General features: G+C 42.5%; 2 protein-coding genes and 1 long non-coding RNA gene across 5 annotated transcripts in view; 1 reads left to right on the top strand and 2 right to left on the bottom strand.

Moving 5' to 3' along the window:
• PLEKHM3 (pleckstrin homology domain containing M3) overlaps window positions 1-20072 on the bottom strand; it is a 798157-nt gene that overhangs the window by 645546 nt on the left and 132539 nt on the right. The window lies entirely within an intron of this gene.
• Window positions 1-20072, top strand: part of CCNYL1 (cyclin Y like 1) — a 32400-nt gene that overhangs the window by 9881 nt on the left and 2447 nt on the right. The window contains exons 2-9 of the mRNA XM_083712984.1: window positions 3009-3083; window positions 3915-3949; window positions 6493-6593; window positions 9075-9110; window positions 10654-10705; window positions 11391-11510; window positions 13246-13412; window positions 18265-18427. Coding sequence (XP_083569110.1) covers window positions 3009-3083; window positions 3915-3949; window positions 6493-6593; window positions 9075-9110; window positions 10654-10705; window positions 11391-11510; window positions 13246-13412; window positions 18265-18427 — 749 coding nt within the window. The remainder of the gene's footprint in view (window positions 1-3008; window positions 3084-3914; window positions 3950-6492; window positions 6594-9074; window positions 9111-10653; window positions 10706-11390; window positions 11511-13245; window positions 13413-18264; window positions 18428-20072) is intronic.
• LOC310833677 overlaps window positions 8974-20072 on the bottom strand; it is a 244055-nt gene continuing 232956 nt past the window's right edge. The window contains exons 3-5 of one of the 2 annotated variants that reach the window (XR_014558870.1): window positions 17365-17461; window positions 14542-15030; window positions 8974-10549 (exon numbers count right to left, since the gene is read on the bottom strand). This is a non-coding gene — a long non-coding RNA (uncharacterized lncRNA). Of the gene's footprint in view, window positions 10550-14541; window positions 15031-16024; window positions 16040-17364; window positions 17462-20072 lie in introns of those variants that run through there. The other variant, XR_014558871.1, reaches the window with a different exon arrangement.

Here is a 20072-nt window from a genome sequence, read left to right on the forward strand (position 1 = left end):
AAACTGTCTGAAAGTATTTCACCGTTACTGGTACTTATAAGTGCTTTTGCCCTTACTTAGGATGGACAATGGAGTCATCCGTCAGTGTCCTGCTGAATGGCCAGGGAGGAAATCTAAGTCAATCCAAAGCAGATGATTATATGATGTAATAGCTTGCTTTTGTGCTGCATGAGATTGTTAGTCAGGATGGAGAAAGCAATACTTTAGTTCCCTATTGTAATAGGACTTTGCTTGTTATGAGACATTCAGGAAACTGATGTTCAAGGACCTACCATTTGTGGTCAGTTCAGAGACAGAAGAATAAAGAGATGGAGCTTTTCCTGAAACATACCACTTCAGGTGGTGCAGTTGCATTTTTCAATGCCTCCCTTTCTCTACCATTCACTGAGGCCCAACTTAAACAAGATCCAGGACATAGGTTTAGCACTTAGGTGTCTCTAATCATGCCCAGTCATTTTCAGATCGTTGGCTTGTTAACGTGTTACATTAGCAGGTCAATGATTAGCGGCCAAGGCAGACACACAGTTTGTGTTCCAACACTATATGCAAATAGGCAAACAAACATGCTGCATGTGTGGAAACATGACAGGGTGTGTGGGGAATGTTGCAACTCTACAATGCTAGGACAGAAATGTAACAATGTCATTCATGCATTTGCTATCCAACTTCAGCTCAGAATTATGCAAGGATATCCTAGATGACCCTCAAGGTCCCTTCCAACTCTATGATTTATGATTATAGCCATGTTAGTATGTCAAAGAGAGAAACTGCAGTGCCTTAGAGAGGAAATTGTCTCATTGCAGCATAAACTTTCACTGTCAGCCGTCCAAAGGCATACCAGTATGTCTACAATTTAAATCCCTTGGAGCAGCTGTCCTCCTTGGCAGAGACTTGGGCCATGCTGCTGAAGATTCCCCTCTGGTAAACTGCAGTGTATTCTGTTAATCTGCAGCACATGTGGTTCCTTTGTATTTATGTCCGTCCGTAAAATTACTGCTGAAGTATAAGTGAACCCTGTGTCTATATAGCATAGGTCATTTTGTGGCCAACTATCTTTGCAAGCGTGCCAGAAATCAAGACCCAAGTGCGAGAGTCACTCTGGCACACAGGATAACACATAAAACAGCTGCTACACATTTTTGCCTCTAGTGAACTGGGCTGGGGGAAAGGCAGCTAGGTAGACTAGGAAATGTACTTATATATTTTAAAAAGCTACAATAGTGTATTCATTATTTTTTAAAGTTAAGACTTAAAAAGTAATCCTGACCTGAGATGACCTCATAGCATCGAAAATGCCTTGTGGTTGGGTTCTCCCCAACTCGGTATCCTTTATATGAATTTCTTAACAGTTTCAGTATTTACAAGCTTTCTGGTGACTCATGTCTCTTAGAAGTAAATCCAAGTGTGAAATAATGTGTTTTAATGTGTGTTTCCCATTCATACTTGGAAAGTGTTCTTAACCAACTTCTTGAAATTCTTGGGGACTGCCTGTAGAATTTTTAAAGGTTTGGCATAATTAAAGCTACTTTCTTTGTTTACTCAGAGAGGAAAACTAAACTACTGATGAACAGATGGATGCTTTTAGGAAGCCCTCTAGCATTAGTCTAGCTTGTCCACACTATGTACTTGAAACAGCCAATCTAGCATGGCAATATTAGAAATTCAAATACGTAATCTAATCGCCAAATGGCACTTTAAACCTAGGTTGCACTCGCCACAACATAATGTCTAGGTGCTCTTTTTTTCAGCAATGGGATTTATTATTAACACAGTCTCCAAGGAAGATATATCAGAAGTGACATTTTGCTTTAACCAGCCACCAACTTGGTATCCAGAGATCTCCACGTGGTGGCTATTGGACCTGCACCAATCACAAAATGCACCTGGCTAATTTCTAACACTGGGCAATATTATATATGGGCAGTGTTATATATGTAATGAGGGCTGCTCATGCAGAAGAGCTGAGGCAGTATTGATGGTCTAGCACATGGTGTCACTATGGTATCACATGATTGACAGGTGGATTGCCCCATCCACATGTCAAAATCCCTTGCACTTGTGCAAGGGATTTCACAATGCTCTTTGCAGTAGTCTCTTCCCATCTCTTTTAAAGATTGCTACAGCAGTCTTCAAAGGCGCAGGGGAGACTGCTGCAAAGAATGTACAGCACATGCTTTCCAGCAGTCTTGCCCCCCACTTTAAAGATTGCTCTGGTGGGGGGGGGGAGCGCTTTCAAAGAGTGCTGCAAAGCAAGTGCCTGCTTCTTCATCGTTGTGTGACAGAACGGTTTCTGTCAGAGCCTGTATCTAAAGCAGACATTGGTTCTAGCAATGAAAATTACATGCTGGGTTTTTTTAATACCCCCTCCCCAAAATATGTTGATCTTCTTCAAAGGTTGAAACAGTCGGCATGGAGCAGACTTTCCAAGAACATCCTGTCCATTAGTTGATGTCACCAGTGACATCAGCTGATGGGCAGGTGGTTTAGAGCAGTGTTTCCCAACCTTTGGTCTCCAGCTGTTTTTCAGACTACAATTCCCATCATCCCTGACCATTGATCTTGCTAGCTAGGGATCATGGGAGTTGTAGTCCAAAAACAGCTGGAGATCCAAGGTTGGGAAACACTGGTTTAGAGAAATGGCAGACGCAGATTGGCCCATTGGCCAGAGTTCCCCACCCCTGATCTATTCAGAGCAGGCTGATGACTCGGACATTAAATCCAACTGAATGGGGTAAATACCAGTTCAGTATGCTCAACATTAGTGTGGTAGCATCCTGTTGATTATTATGAACTACTGTATGAATCTTTTTTATTATTATTATTCTAAGATATGGTTTTAGTGTTTGAATGTATGAAAATGTACTATATAGATACTAATTATGTAACTGTTGGGAAGTATGGGATAGGTAGGATGTCTAGGAGTAAGTTCACTTTCCTTGGAATATAGATGTGTTTCCCAAAATGAATCCAAACCTCGGAATAGCATCCCTTCTGTTTCTTTGTTTCAGATTTAGCATTGGAGTCAAATCCATCTGACCATCCTAGAGCAAGCACAATTTTCTTGAGCAAATCCCAAACAGATGGTAAGCTCTCTTTTGCTCTCTTAAAACGAAGGAGAGGAGGATATGATAGAGTGGGTGGATTTTGATTGAGAAATGCCGCTGTCTCCTTCCACTTCCGCCAAAATGCTGACTCCACATCAACATTTTTAGCTGCTCTTCATAGCCATTTTCCAAGGCATTTAAAAATAAGCTTTTAATTCATCCATTCTTTTGAAACACTTGCCACTCATTAGAACGAATAGGAATGATTGCATTTCTTATTTAGGAATGGTTTAGGATGGTTGTCCTGTGACCAGTGCTTGAAAAAAAAAATCTTCTTAGGTTTATCCTGGCAGAGTGTTTGCCTTGTAGCTTGAAGCTCAGTAGCTTTAGATAACACAACTCGTAACAGCATTTATTTTTGTAATCACATGTTCTTCGTGGTATAAAATTTCAGTGCAGTTGGATTAGCTCAAACTTAGCAAGTAAATGCTTAAAGCAGCTCTCTCTAGTGATGAAATACCAAGAGTCTTGAATGCATTTTCCTCATAGAATGAACTGCTGCAATAACTCCCTAGTCTTTGCAGAGCAGAAGGTTCTGTTGCTTTGAGTGGCACCAACTCTGTGTAAACCTTTCTTGTATTGGGAGTAAATTTTAGGCTTCCCAAAAAAGCAGCATAAAGTTAAGTTGACACACTCTGGAAGTGATAAACTGTGCTCAACTGAAAACTGAATTATTGTCGGATAAACCTTGGGTGGTTTTGGTTGGGTTTGAATGTATACTCCTAGCAATTAAACAGATTGCATTCTAAAATACAGAATGCATTTAGAAGTTGAAGCATTCATTAATAAAAGTGTTCACTCCCTTTTCAGTGAGAGAGAAGAGGAAAAGCAACCACATCAACCATGTAAGTACATCTAGTAAATGAAGAACGTTTAAGCAAAAGCCCAGCTAGTTACATGCAGAAAATGGCAGCAGTGAGCTTAAGAGTTTCACTCCTTACTATTCCAACAGCTTACTTCAAACGTTTAAACCATTCACTGCATATTTAAGTTCCTGCATTGCAGGGGGTTGGACTAGATGACCCTTGGGGACATTTCCAGCTCTGCAATTCTATGATTCTCAAGTTTCCTTTTTCCATAGTGCAGTAAAACACAATCCTAGCTGGTGTTGTTGACTGCACAATATCTCAGTCTAAGCACTCACATTATATAATTGTTTCAAGTGCAAAAGCATATTTAATAAGTGAGCATGAAATTTGTCTCCCACATGGCTAATGCTGTGGTGGAGAGGGAGCATTAATGTGTGATTCACTGGGAGCTACAGAAGAGGGTCACCTGTGACTAATGGGATTAGTGGTGATTAATCCGTTCAGCATGTCACTTCCATATTTTTTTGCCTGCCAACACTTGATAGAACAAGTGCTCTGTGCTTCCGTTTCCCTTCTGTTTCAGAAACACTTTGCAGCCAAAGTAGAATGGGAGTAAACTCTTAAAAAGAAGGTAGTTCATGTTTAATTTCCATTGAACAGCCTGTTAACAGCCAGTTGCTGGAATTCCTGCAGAGTACAGGACTGGGTGGGCCTCAGTCTGAACATTGCACCTTCAGGAACAGTGGATTTTTTCTGAATTACTTAAGACAGATTAGTTATATTTTAAATGTTAAGATCCTGAGGATGTGCTTTGTTTGTTTAAACAACCCACAGGGATTCTAGTACAGTAACAACAAAATATTCTGCAAAACAAAGTTCACCCCTGACTTAAGATATCTGCTACCAACTTTCACACACTTTCCTAGAATTGTTTGGTGGGATGAGTAGCTTTTTGATGTTCATAGCTTATAACTGTCGAAGTATAATATTGATGGCACATGGTTGTGTAATGTACAGTGGTGCCTCGCAAAACAAAATTAATCCGTTCTGCGAGTTTCTTCATCTTGCGGATTTTTTCGTCTTGCGAAGCACGGATGCACCCTGGTACTGTATTATGAACATTATTACAGTACAGTACTCCTTTTATAATGGGATAGCGGGCAAAGCACAAAGCGGGTCACTCCCCAGCAGGAGGAGTTTCCCCAGCCTGGAGGATCTGTTGCCAGGAAGAGGCAAAGACACCCCCTCCCACCTCCCCACGAAAGCAGCCCCCCTTCCTCTGTCGCCAAGCCTTGCCGCGTCTTCGCTCCGCCAAACCGCGTCCCACATCAAAGCCCCAGCCCGCTCCTCTCCCTCTCTCTCCACGAGGTGCCAAAGGAAGTTCGAGCCCAGGAACCGAGGGCGGACGCACGAAGCACCCGGCGCGGACTCTCCCTTGCTCCCCCCGTTACCTTGCGCCACGCCACCGGGCTCCCCACAGTCTCGGCAGCTGCTCCCGGCTTCTTCCCACCCCCGCAAAGGTGCCTTCATGGCGGCCCAAGCACAGTGGATGCCTCCTCCTCCTTGGTCCCCCTCCTCCTGCCTTCGCACAGTTAGGGCAAAATGGAGCAGCCACGTGGGGAGGGGGAGAGAGAGAGAGAGAGAGGTGGCGGCGGCGGCGCAGAGACCCAGCCAGATCCGCTGGATCCCAGCCCACCTGCCTCCTCTATGCCCTCTCCAGAAGAGGATCCCTCTGGAAAAGGTAGGTCGCTCCCTCGCTCGCTCCCTGCCAGCCCAGTTCCCACTTCAAAAGGAAACAAACTCGCAAGACGTTTCGTCTTGCAAAGCAAGCCCATAGGGAAATTTGTCTTACGAAGCTCCTCAAAAAACGAAAAACTCTTTCGTCTTGCGAGTTTTTCGTCTTCCAAGGCATTCGTCTTGCGAGGTACCACTGTAAGGTGCTCATGCTTACTCTCCTAGGGTTGCCATATTCCCAAAAGTGAAAATCCAGACAGAGTTGTTGAGCTTTAGTTGCTGTTTTTTTCCTGATTCCGCAAAAAAAAAAAATTCCCTAAAATGCCTGGATATATCCAGGAAAATCTGGTTGTGTGACAGCCCTACGCTCTTTCCCCAAAAACTAAACACAATTAATCATTGGCTTTAAATGGGGGAACATCCTAAGTAACCCAGAATACCTCCCTTGAGCTCCAGCAGAGTCGTTTAGCTTCTCTATAACACACTGCTGGCACATGTTCTTCTCCTCAACTTTAAACATGTCATTTCTTGTGTATTCTCCCCTGCTCTTTACAATAGTAGCCACAAGGGAGTCCAGACCTAGATAAGGACTTGCGATGGGCGGCTGGTGTGTGTGTGTGTGTGTGTGTGTGTGTGTGAGAGAGAGAGAGAGAGAGAGAGAGAGAGAGATATTTTCTATGCCATTCAAGTATTTTTCTCTAATGTATCTTTGCTTTCTTTAATAGAATTTTAATGCTTAATTCTTAAATATGTAGGTTTGGATATGGGTGCTTACTGTAAACCCGTAAATAGTTGTATTGGAAACCATTTTTAAGAACACTGTTGCTTTCCCCTCCTTCTTACAGGTTTCTCCAGGGCAGCTTACAAAAAAGTATAGTTCATGTTCAACAATATTTATTGATGACAGCACAGTAAGCCAGCCTAATCTTAGGAGCACAATAAAATGGTAAGTACCACTGAGTCTTTAGGGAGAAGGTATACTGATGAACCATGTTCACCTCCTCTGGAGAGATCAGAGGAGTCAGTATTCTGTCAAACAAGATCTAGTGAAAGTGATTGATTCTGATTTTTATAAGTTGAGCAGGAAAGTTTTCTTTGCTCCCAAAGTACACAAAGTAAAATGCAGCAGTTTTATGAAACCTTTGCTCTGGTAACATTCTGTATAAAACACAGAGTAAATTGTAGCCTCTTGGGTTGGCCTGCCATCTAGTGGCATGAAATTATTCCTTAACCACAGTACTTGATTCCAGAATTCTTTGATTCAGGGAAAAGTTAGGTAAAGGTAAAGGTACCCCTGCCCGTACGGGCCAGTCTTGACAGACTCTGGGGTTGTGCGCCCATCTCACTTAAGAGGCCAGGGGCCAGCGCTGTCCGGAGACACTTCCGGGTCACGTGGCCAGCGTGACATCGCTGCTCTGGCGAGCCAGAGCCGCACACGGAAACGCCGTTTACCTTCCCGCTGGTAAGCGGTCCCTATTTATCTACTTGCACCCGGAGGTGCTTTCGAACTGCTAGGTTGGCAGGCGCTGGGACCGAGCAGCGGGAGCGCACCCCGCCGCAGGGATTCGAACCGCCGACCTTTCGATCGGCAAGTCCTAGGCACTGAGGCTTTAACCCACAGCGCCACCTGCATCCCCAGGGAAAAGTTACCTAATAGTTAAACTTTTTTTGTATCTTCATCTTTCTTGTTTCTCTTCTGTAGACTCCAGAGCTCTCATACTCCAGTTTCTATTTTTGCCCTCTCAGAGAATTGGGTATAAAATTAGCTTGTAACTTTAAAATGTTTAGCTGATAAAATATTGGAGTGCTTGAGACAATACAGTAAATAGGAATTAGGAACACAAAGCCCAGATTTGCCATAGATTGGGTCATGTAAGTCACACAGTGTGTTTAGGCCATAGAGAGCTGCAGGAGGAAGTTGGATTCGCAGCTGAAGCTGAGAAGTAGTGGAGATTTTAAGTACAACATCATGCATCATTTCAGATTGGGTCCCTTGATTCAGGGTTGCCAGAATAGCAGCAATGAGGGAAGAGTGTTGGAAATACCCTTCATTTTCCCCCTTGAAAATTTATTTCCCCTTAGAATTAATTTCCTATACTGTTGTTTGGCTCATTGATTTATTTTTATCCCTGTCGTATAATGAAATTATACCATTGCTTAAAAGTAGAATGGGGGGCACACTAAAAATGGAAAAGAGGTTTATTAAAGAGGACTGTATACTGTTGAAACTCACCAGCATTGTAGGGTGAGCTGCTTAAAATACAGGGCAAGCTGCTTAAGGGATGATTCCATGCAAATGGATTTAGCCCATTTATAGGTGTGGCCTCTTAGAAGTGGAGCCACCACCACCCCGACACAGTTTCCTCCACCTCGGTAATAGACTCTGTGCACCATGAGCATAAATATTCTCAGGGCTTTCAGACTGGAGCGAGCGAAGAGTTGATCTTGCACAGTGGATGTAGGAGGTCAGAGCTTCCCCCTCTGATTCCTCAGCTGGGCTGTGTGGTGTGGTAAGCCTAAAGAGCCATGGGCGATGGTGTTCTGTAGCTGTCAGAGCATCACCCTCTTTTGTCTAATGAACCTTCCCCTACCTCCCACCAGCTGAATGCAGCGAGGACAACATCTCAATCTCTGCACTGGCAGCATCAAGATGTGCCCACAGGTCTGCCTGGAGAGAGCAGCGTCCAGTTGCTTGGAAAAGGAGGAGGCACAGTCACTAACTCACCTATCTTGTCTTACAGCCAAAAAAGATAAATGGCCAGAAGATTTTAGCCTACATCATCAGTGTGGTGATACCCTGTATCCCTCCTAATATTCAGTGTTATTCAATAGTCGTCCCCCCCCCCCCACTAGTGATATTTTTGTACCGCTTGGGGTCTCTTGGCCAAGTCATCTACACAAGCTAATTTTGTTGGTCATTTTCTTACTAAATAGATTACAGATTTAATCCAGATGCTCCATTATACGATCCAGTTCCTGGCATTATAAAGATTTTTTTAGTCTTAGTTCAGGCAACCTTGTATTAGAGCATGTTGAATTTCAACACATATATCTTTAAATGACAGATAGGTAGCCGTGTTGGTCTGCCATAGTCAAAACATAAAAAATTCCTTCCAGTAGCACCTTAAAGACCAACTAAGTCAGTTCTTGGTATGAGCTTTCGTGTGCATGCACACTGGTATCTGAAGAAGTGTGCATGCACACGAAAGCTCATACCAAGAACTGGCTTAGTTGGTCTTTAAGGTGCTACTGGAAGGAATTTTTTTATCTTTAAATGAGTTCAGTTGAAAAAGGGAAAGAAGAAGAGGCAAAAGTTTCCGATGTGGTTTTTGTCAAAAAATCTGTTTTTGTCTCTAACAGCAATCTTGTATCAAAATTAAACTTGCAGAACCACTAACAGTGAAATGACTTTTCTCTCTCCTCACAGTGTTACATTAGCAATATACTATCACATAAAGAACAGGTGAGCACCATTTAAAACTCTTGTTTTGCAAGTCATTGCAGTGATGACTTAGCCATTCATTGGTTACTGAAGTAGCTGTAGCTTGTGTGTTTTATTAATTGGGGCTCTCACGTTGGAGAGGCAATGCTGTTAAGAATCAAAAATTTGTTGTGTGAATATGAAATAGCAAGATTTTAAAATGGGCAGGTATTAGCTACATTTTTCATACCTAAGAAATTGCTGGTGGCTGTAAAGAGCCCTGGGGAACTGAGACAGAAACAAATGCACACACAGACTTACCAAATTAAGGTCTTGGAAACAAAAATCAAAGTGCAACAGATGCAAGTTTTGCATTCAGTAACTTAATTTTCATGCCACCTTCTGTGCATAATGACTTCATAGATAGGGCTGGGTTGCAAATGCGTGCTCTTTGTCTCCCCACTTTCTATGGCTGATGATGAGCTACTTCACGGCAGGAGATTAATGTTAAATATAGCTCTTTGGGGATGAAGGGAGTCTCTTTGAAGACAGGAGCCACAGTAACAGTCGTAACACAAGCTTTGTACGGGCTTCTTTGAGGTTTTGCATCCCTTGCAATATAGGCATATTGTAATTTGTGGCTATGGGCTCAAAATGTGTTTGCAGGAGGGATGTGTCTTTGCTCCATATGGTTTCTTTAGCACCCCAGGTTGTAACCAGAGTTGTCGAATGGAAGTCTGCTTATGCAAGGTGTCCATTGCCCAATTTCTACTTAGTCCTCCTTTGCACTCCAACCCTTGGTACCACATCCCACCCCATTCAGGAGAGTCCTCCGATTTTTCTGGGGGCACAGGAGGCTATAGCGAGGAAGAGATAGGAGAGCTGTGTTCCACTCATACTATTCAAGATCCAGCCACTGGATCCACACACAAACACACACCCTTCTGACCATATGCTTACTATTACTCATTTGCCCAGACATCTTGTCTCACCTTAAGGCAAGTGCTTGCTAAAAACTTCAAATTTGGCTCATGCTGAGTATCTTGGCATTGAAAACAAGTCTACAAAAGTTATTGATTGAGGGCTGTTTGTTTGTTGGGTGTAGATGTCTTGCTTGTTTTGTTTGATGACATTGCCAGTTTTGTTCCGTGAAAGGAGTATATTGTGGTTCCCAGGACAGTTTCTTAGATTTCCAACAATTGCTGTTAAAAGTTTATTACAGTCATACCGTGGTTGCCGAATGCCTTGGAACTCATACATATTGGCTCCCAGACAAACGAAAGCTGTGTCTTGGTTTTCGAACAGTTCCGGAAGTCGAATGGACTCCCAGAACGCATTCTGTTTGAGAACCAAGGTACGACTGTATATAGTTTTTTGGCATTTTTGAGTTAGCATTTAGAAATGCACAACATGGAGGAGAGAGAGCGGGCAAAGGAGATAAAGAACAGGGTATTGCCATGTTACCAATTACATGGGTCGTCCTCCTCATCCTATGATGTATTAAAATGCTTCTTAAAGGAATGCAAATGCTTATCTTTCAAAAAACTTTACTAACAGCAGTAACATACATTCTCCTGTGTTGCAGGGATTCTGATAGATCACTGGATATTTTTGATGAGAAATCACATCCACTCACGGTAAATTTGATTACCTTAGTTTGACTTGATTGCTTGAGTGCATCCCATATCAACAGGAATAAACCCTGATACCTAGGAAACTGGTGTCTATTTCAGCTTGCTTTATAAGGAAAGCCAGATTTTCAGGAAAATAAGAGAGATTTCTTGTTTCTTAGCTTCTGTGCAAAGAAATATTTCAGTCTATACAAAACTAGATTGCTATTTGGCTTCTTATACTTTAAAAAGTGAGGCTGCAGAGTGTAATCCCTGGTCAATTGGTACCATTCTACATTCTGGCTGTGGTGCAAGACAGCTGATACAGGTTTTGTTTTGTTGGAAGAGCAGTGTTAGACCTCTATAGCTTTGAGCTGGAATCCAAAGAGGGGTATTTATGAAAAATATTTACCCATGCTCATGAGTCAGTTTCTCCCTTCTGGTGGTAGCTTCTTGAGTCCCCATAGAATATAGTTCTAGATTGTGTCCCCTATTTTTGCAACTAGGGAGCTGCAGTTGGAAAAGGCCTTTAAGGAACTCCTGTGAGCACTCAGCCATTTGGATTCCAGCCTTTGTATATAACCCACTGACCTATTCATGCAGGATATTTTCACAGTACTAACAGCGTGATCCTGTGCATGTTTGCTCAGAAATAAGTCCTGCTGTGTTCAGCTTCACTTTTAAATTACTTCTGAACTGTGTTCTGCTTCAGCGTGAAGAGGTTCCAGATGACTACTTTAAACATGACCCTGATCACAAGCACATCTATCGCTTTGTACGTACCCTGTTTAGTGCAGCGCAGCTGACGGCCGAATGTGCAATAGTGACACTGGTAAGCCTTGGTGGTAAGCCCAGTTACCACCATCTTGCATTTAATTTTTTTTAAAAAATCAGGTTTTGTGAGTTAGATTCATAAGAGTCATAGGACTGTAGAGTAGGAAGGGACCTAAAGGGCATTCGAACCCAACTCCCTGCAATGGAGGAATCCAAGATGGAAATAAGTATGTCTCACGTAATGACTCCTTGTCATTTTTACCTTGCAGCAGTCAGAACTAGATAAAAGAAATGCCCTAGGTTGATTGCAGCGGTGTCAATAAGCTTGCACCTAAGCTGCCTGTTTGATAACTGTTAGACAAATCCATTGCGGGGGGGCTCCTGTTGCCTTCCAGGTTTCTGTTGGACTTTGACTGTCCATTCGGCATGCCAATGGGAATTGGAGTCCAATCACATGTGAGGCTACTTGATTCCCCCATCCCTTAAGTTCTCTTGTGCTGCAGAAATAGAGGGTAAATGCACTGGGCTACATCTTCTGAATTTGGAATACTTGTGCAGGTAAGTAGCTGTCCTGTAGCCAGTGAGTCTGTCATGAGGCCCTGTTTCAGTGTAAGATTTGCCTCCTCTGCTGTGTTTTTGGAATGGTTCCTGTGAAGGCCTGCAGGTGAAAAATTCCACACGACCTTCAGGAATCTTTCAGTAAACTAGAACTGCCAGAAATGGAATATTCTGCTTCCAGTGCTTTTCTGTATTGAAGCAATTCCTGACAGCACTACGCGTGTGTAAGACTCTAGGAATTCTTCTGAAAGCATTCTGTCATGTAAGAAAGCAACCCTTAAAAAATTTGGTCACTTAAACATTAAAAAGTACTTCTGCCACTAGTTGGCACTGTTTCACCATGGAAAGGAGCAAAAGTTTTCAGTCAGTTGGGAGTTACCTTTCCCCCCCTTCTGTACATGATCTTGAAGCTGAAAATATGGCAGTGCTGTGTGGTTGCTTGATTCTAATGTATTTTAGCGAATGGAGTTCATTTTAAATTGGTGAATAAAACGTATATGTAGATGTGTATCTTGAATGTACAGTGAGTGCAAACACACATGAATAGGGAGCATCTCGGTAATGAAGTTTGCAGTGATGTTGAGTAGTTTTGATTAGTCTTGGTTAAGAAAAATATGAATTCTTAAAACGTGCAATACTTTTTTTATTCATCTTCACTTTACAATGCCCACCCTTCATAGTGAGTGCATTATGTTTGGTCTGCTTGAAAACAAAAACATTTCTGGTGATGTAGATGGGGGAAGTTGCAGGAAATCAGACTAAAACTACTCCTTCAGGTGTTTGATTACATCATAGATTTTACTTGATTGAAACATTTACTGTGCATGCCTTATTAGCCCTATTCTGGTGTCCTTTGCTCCCATGTTGAACAACATAGAAGCAAGGATCAATATCACGCCAAGTAGCCCTGCCCTGGATTTTGTGTGTTTTTGCTTTAACGGCTTTGTGCTCAGTGCAAACATCAGTAGCAAGGGGAACCTCACAAATATAACCCTGAACTGTTATAGATTCTGGGGAAGCCTTCTCACGTACAAGCATAGTTGTGAAACCTCTTTGCTACAGATGTTAATGCTGTGTGCATGGACATCAGAGGAGACATACACAATGTTGAGGGCAAAGGGCTAATCTAAGCAGCCCCACTTCTCATTTCCATGTTGCTCAATATGGGAGCAAAGAACACCCAGAGAGGACTCTTGGGTCATTACAATCTTAAGAACAGTTTTCTTCATCTGCAGGTTTACTTGGAAAGGCTCTTAACCTATGCAGAGATTGACATTTGCCCAAGTAACTGGAAGAGAATAGTTCTAGGTGCTATTCTGCTAGCTTCTAAGGTGTGGGATGATCAGGCCGTGTGGAATGTGGATTACTGCCAAATACTGAAGGATATTACAGTTGAAGACATGTAAGTTGCAAGCTTTAGTTAAATTTGCTCATCTGTGTCTTAGCCCAGATAGTTTGAAAATACACCTTTACTCCATGATATATTTAGTATGTAATAGGCCTTCAACTAATTCAAATCAGGTTTTGAATGGTGTGCACGTGACTTCTTGTGGTTTTCTTTGTGTAACAGTAGTTCGTGAGTACAATTTTTATCAGACCCTGTAAGTTGCAATGAGCAGTTTGACCCGGCCCTAGTAATATGGTGCTTGTTCTTTAACACTTTTTGTGGAGGGGGGGAGGGAGACACAAATCCAAACTTGTTTGGTTTTCACTTTAATAGAGCTCTGGTCTTGGAAAAAATGTGAGAACTTCTGCTTGCTATTCACTAATTTAAGCTGAACAGTGTGGGATTTCAGTGATCTTGTTTATCAGAATGAGCCACTGGTACATAGTGTTGGGGAGGATTCGGTGTTCATGGTGCATGTTGGCACCAATGAGATGGGCAAATGACATCCTGGAAGCTAAATTTAAGTTGCTAGGTTGGATGCTGATAGTCTGGACCTCCTTTGGCATCCAAGGGTCCAACCATCTCCCTAGACTGTTTCCTGCTACTGATACATTTAAAGAATTTTTTCTTGTTGGTCTTAATGTTTTCAGCCATGTGTTCCTCAAATTATTTTTTTAAAATTCCTTACTGTCTGCTTGCATTTGGGGGAGGGGGGTTCGTGTTCCATTTTGTTTCCTTCATTTGTACAAGGCTTTTTTGATGGAAGCCTCCTTGCCTCCAATAGCTTCTGTGACCCTTGCTTGTTAAACAGAACTGGCCATGCTGGACCAGGAATGAGACCTTCACAATAGATAGCTCAATGAAGATGTTGCAGCAGCCATGAAAAAGGCAAATTCCCTGCTAGGGATCATTAGGAAAGGAATTGAAAATAAAGCTGGGGATATCATAATGCCACTATAGAAATCTATGGTGCGACTGCATTTAGAATACTTTGTACAGTTCTTCTCACCTCATATCAAAAAGGATATTGTGTAGTTGGAAAAGGCTGAAATGAGGGCCTCCAAAATGATCAAGGGGATGGAGCAACTCCCCTGTGAAGAAAGGTTGCAGTGGATTAAGATTTTTTTTTTAGTTTAGAGAGAACTGTGTCCAGTTCTGGGCACCACAGTTCAAGAAGGACACTGACAAACTGGAATGTGTCCAGAGGAGGGCAACCAAAATGGTCAAAGGCCTGGAAACGATGCCTTATGAGGAACGGCTAAGGGAGCTGGGCATGTTTAGCCTGGAGAAGAGGAGGTTAAGGGGTGATATGATAGCCATGTTCAAATATATAAAAGGATGTCACATAGAGGAGGGAGAAAGGTTGTTTTCTGCTGCTCCAGAGAAGCGGACACGGAGCAATGGTTCCAAACTACAAGAAAGAAGATTCCACCTAAACATTAGGAAGAACTTCCTGACAGTAAGAGCTGTTTGACAGTGGAATTTGCTGCCAAGGAGTGTGGTGGAGTCTCCTTCTTTGGAGGTCTTTAAGCAGAGGCTTGACAACCATATGTCAGGAGTGCTCTGATGGTGTTTCCTGCTTGGCAGGGCGTTGGACTCGGTGGCCCTTGTGGTCTCTTCCAACTCTATGATTCTATGAGAGGCCTGGTAATAGGTGACATGGTAGAACTTTATAAAATTACGTGTGGCATGGAGAAAGTTCCCCTACCCCCCACCCATAACACCAGAACTTTTGGACATACAGTGGCGCTGAATGTTGGAAGGTACAGAACAATTTTTTTAAAGTCCTTCTTCATGCAGAACTGTGAAACCCACTTCCGCAGTGATGGCCACCAGCCTGGATAGCTTTAGAAGAGGATTAGACAAATTCCTGGAAGAGAGGGCTGCTGATGTGCTCAGGTGCTGCTTGCAGGTTTCCCACATGCATTTGTGAGAACAGAATGTTAGACTAGATGGGCTATTGGCTTGAGCCACAAGGCTCCTCTTAGGGTCTTAAAGAGCCTCATGCTCAAGACTGTCCCCCAGCTCCTCCAGTGCAGCAGCTGAATTTTGCTTCCATTATAGATTAAGCACAGCTTGTTGTGTTGTCCAAACCTTGGCAAATTGTGGTCAACCTTAACTATGGCTTCTTAAAATAATCCAGGTTCAAACTTTTTGCTGATCTTAAAATGGAAGTAGAAACTTCTGCATCCTTTGTGACTACAGCACCATATTCACTTAGCTATGGTCTAGCGTTATTGTGTTGTGTCTGAAATTAATTCTCAAACTTGTAAAAACAGAACACAAAATATTCAGAGGTGACCCCCAAAGCGAAATGTATTTTTGCTTTTTAAAAAACTATTTTTTACCTTGTACTTGTAAATGTTAACTCTGAATCTTGAGACAAGCATCTAGGAAGGAGTTGTCCAGCCGCAGCAAGTTGCCCTTTTTCTAGAGCGTGCATTGAGAAGCATGACTTTTAATTTGTGATAAGATGCTTAATGGAAAAGAGAAGTGTTATAGGCAGATGAGGGAGTTAATTGGGTTTCTTAAAAGATCTGCCTCTTAGTTTAGAGTGGAGGGGGGAAATGTATAAAGCTGGCCAACAGAATAATGCATCAGAATTTTCCTTGCACTGCACTTCTGATTCTGTAACAAGAAATCTGAAATGAGGAAAAAGGAAAATGTTGTTTGTTGAAACCCCTTGCCATATAAATAGCTGCTTTAATGGAGTGTCTTAATAAGAGTGGGAAAAACCTCTAGCCATGCAGCTGCTAATCCCGTAGATTACAGTGTGCATAAAAGAGGGGACATGCTGTTCATTCTTGGGCTACATGTGATAGTAAATAAAGCAACACAAACACATGGGGCCTTTTTGCCTTTCCTAGCTTCTAAACCCTTATTAATAGACTTGTTAATCCGGCAAAGTATTGTAATTTTTACACAATTAAAATGTATTAGCGAGCTCTGTACAAAAGGGGCAAATGAAGCCCTGATCAGCTGATCATCCAAACATTATCTGATTTACATTTCTATAAGCTTTATGACCATATGAGCAGGAAATTAATTCTGGCAGGGGGCTTAATGGTCCTCCTGTCCATCCTGCTCGAAGCAGAGCACACAAAGCTCCTATTCTCATTGAGACTTGCCATCTAGATGATACATTCCTCTTTGTTTTCTGTCTCCTCAACTAAAATGCCAATATAAAAAAGAACGATACTTCTCCTCATCTCCCCCCACCCTGCAAATCTTTGTGAGTGAGGAAGAGTTAACAAGAAACTGAAAATTTGACATGCAGTTGTGAGTTATGCAGCTCCCATTTTTTATGGGGAAAGCTCTGTTGTCTGGGGTTGATAGGCAGCTTTTGATTTGCTCTGAGTTAATGGGGGTGGGGTGGGTTTTTTGTTTTTGTTTTAACCAGATTTGCTTGAAACTGGTTTAGATATGGTGATAAATATGGGCTGTCTGGGCTGGCGGCAGTGTCATAAGGCAGCAACTGTTGCCACTGGGATGTGCCTCTGGGCCTGAAGTTTCACCTCTCCTCTCCTTTCTACACCTTTGCCTTGCGATTCCCTTCATCTCTTGGACCTCTGTGGGGAGTACCAGCATATTTCATTCTACTCTGCATGCTCAGAAGTACTAGAAAGCCCAGTGCTTTGTTCTGGTTTCTTACACAGCAGCAAACACTTTGGGCATAGCTTTTTAAAACATTTTGTCGGTCACATGAAAATCAGCCCTTGTTAATGTTGACATTTCATGTGTTCGGGTTTGAAGACATTTCTTTCCATCCTTGTGGCTATGCTAATTTGGGCTAGGGGATTCTTCTATATTTCATTAGGAGATGAGCAAATGAGTTTAATGTGCTAATAGGGTCTTAACACTCTACTGTATTTTAAATGTAAATGCATAATAGTGGAAAACGCACACAATTTTACTGCTTTTGAATTGGCAAAAAAAAAATAGGCACATTCAAATAAATGCAACGTACCGCACATTGTAAATCTGTATTCGACTGAAAGTAGAACCATGCCATTTGACGTTTGGACCGATGGAGAGGTTGCAACGTATGAACTCATAGTGAGATTCTGTCTGGGATATGAAGCAAGTATTACTTTTGAGACCCGTTGCCGGTTCTGATTTTTTGCAAGTACTCTTCTAACCATTCTGAAGAGGTGCTGCCCCGTACCTGAATCCATAGGATAGATTTCCGTAAAATAGCATGTAAGGCAGCCTTTAAAGAATTCCTCCTCCTGTCTTGTTCTGATATATATCCTCCCTGGAGTCTCGGGGCAAAGAACTCCTTCGCCTACCTAATGCTGCTTGCTTGCTTATTTATTTATTGCTGGAGATGAATCCATGTTGCCTCAAGAGGCTTTTTACTCCTAGATAATAGCAGCAGCAGCTCTTCAGAGATCCATTTGTTGCCGTGGTGATATGCCTACTTCTTTTGTTGGTCCGCCTCTACTTCAACAAACCCCCTTCCTGTTATCAACCTGGTGAAAATGTCTGCAAGTTCTTCAGAGCTAATCAACAGCACACATCATTCTTTTCATCTGATAACTATAGCGCAGGGTCTTGTAAGAATGAGAATGGAGTATGAATTGTGTACAGCTGTGCTAATGGAACTCTAAAGGACAGCGCTTCTAAGTCAGCAAAGTGAGTGCATGACAGAACATAACCTTTTCTCCCGAGCTGGAGGTCCCAGAATTCAAATTGCATCTAACATGAGCACATTCACTTTGTCCCATTAAAAAAAAAAAAATGCTTCAGATGCAATCAACATTCATTTTCATTTTTTTTGGGGGGGGGGGAATGTTGCTTGCAACACTGAATAATATTAAGATGCTTATTTTGTCTGTTTCTGTGAACCCCTTTCCTTTTACCGTAGGAATGAAATGGAAAGACACTTCTTGGAGCTACTGCAGTTCAATATCAATGTTCCTGCCAGTGTTTACGCCAAATACTACTTTGACCTTCGCTCCTTAGCAGATGACAACAACCTGAACTTTCTGCTGGAGCCCCTTAGTAAAGAGCGAGCACAGAAACTAGAGGTAATGGTCCGAGACTTGGTGTGCTGGGTACTTGGTTTACGTAACAACAGCTTCTGTCCCTTCTTAATCACATTAGTGTGGCTTGCTAAGCTTTTTTGGTTTTGTTTCGTTGGAGGGTTTAACCTCTTAGTTGCAGGAATCCTTCTTTTTAAAGGTAATCCTTTCTTAGGAGAAGAGTCAGAAAGAATGGAAATGTCAAGAAACCAGACAGAGTTGATTAAGACAATTATGACTCTGTGTGCTGACCGACACATTCTGTTCATAATCGTATATTACTACATAGAGTCTTTAAAAAAAGGTAAAGGGACCCCTGACCATTAGGTCAAGTCGTGACTGACTCTGGGGTTGCTGCGCTCATCTCGCTTTATTGGCCGAGGGAGCCGGCGTACAGCTTCCGGGTCACGTGGCCAGCATGACTAAGTGCTTCTGGCGAACCAGAGCAGCGCATGGAAACGCCGTTTACCTTCCCTCTGGAGTGGTACCTATTTATCTACTTGCACTTTGACGTGCTTTCAAACTGCTAGGTTGGCAGGAGCAGGGACCGAGCAATGGGAGCTCACCCCGTCGCGGGGATTCGAACTGCCGACCTTCTGATTGGCAAGTCCTGGGCTCTGTGGTTTAACCCACAGTGCCACCCATGTCCCGTTTACATACAGTCTTTAAGGTGTCACTAATGATACCTGAAGAAAGCATAGCAGAGCCTCTTCTTGATTACTTCACTTTGGTAACTCAGGGAAGAAAAGGACACGTGAATTACATTAACTCACACCCACCTGCAGGTTCCATATGTCACAGTCCATATGATGAACATGTGTGTGCGCGTACGTATATACGTGCATGCGCCCAGTCCAGTCCAATGCATGTCTGAAGTAAGTCCCACTGGGTTCTGTTGGGCTTATTTCCTGGTAAGTGGATATAGGATTGCAGTCTCAGTGAACTTTGGTTATCTGCTTCCAAAAGGTGACTTGGCTTTGAGCCTCCAAGGGTCAACCTGTTGGAATAATTTCTGTGTTCCCTTATACTTGTTCCTGCTGCTATGCATATCTCTCTCTCTCTCTCTCTCTCTCTCTCTCTCTCTCTCTCTCTCTCTCTCTCAGCTGTTTCACTTATTGTGAGAAAAAATATATAATTCCATCCTAGAAAGACATGCATGAATTGTAAGGACTGAAGTGTGCAATCCAAGTGTTTTTTCTCAGCTGCAATTATACAAATTGAATGTGGTGCAGTGGTTATGCTAAGGCTCAGGACACCTTGGTTATGTGGGGCATATCTGACTCCTCCTACCTGGAGGGCTCTCTCTGCAAACAGTGTGCGGAACAATCTTCAGTTGGAAGGAAAGAGGAGATCCCTTCACATATCCAGGACAATGTGAGCCAGTTTGGAAGTCAAATAGAAGTTCTGATGGAGTGCTGTGGCTTCTCATATAAGGATATATGTTATCAAAACAAGAAGCTGAAAGGTGTTGAACATAGTCCCTGCCAACATAGCTGAATGCCTGTTGCTTCTCCTGAAGTTGTGAAAAAGCAATTGTCCCTTCAGATATGTAATGAACTTGGCAAGACAGACTGAACTACAGTGCTGCTTTGGGTGCTAAAAATCACCTATACAGATTAAGCAAATGTTTCAAAGGGAGTCTGGGTATTGG

This window comes from Podarcis gaigeae (assembly GCF_964106915.1).
Source record: "Podarcis gaigeae genome assembly, chromosome: 1".
NCBI classification, from domain to species: domain Eukaryota; kingdom Metazoa; phylum Chordata; class Lepidosauria; order Squamata; family Lacertidae; genus Podarcis; species Podarcis gaigeae.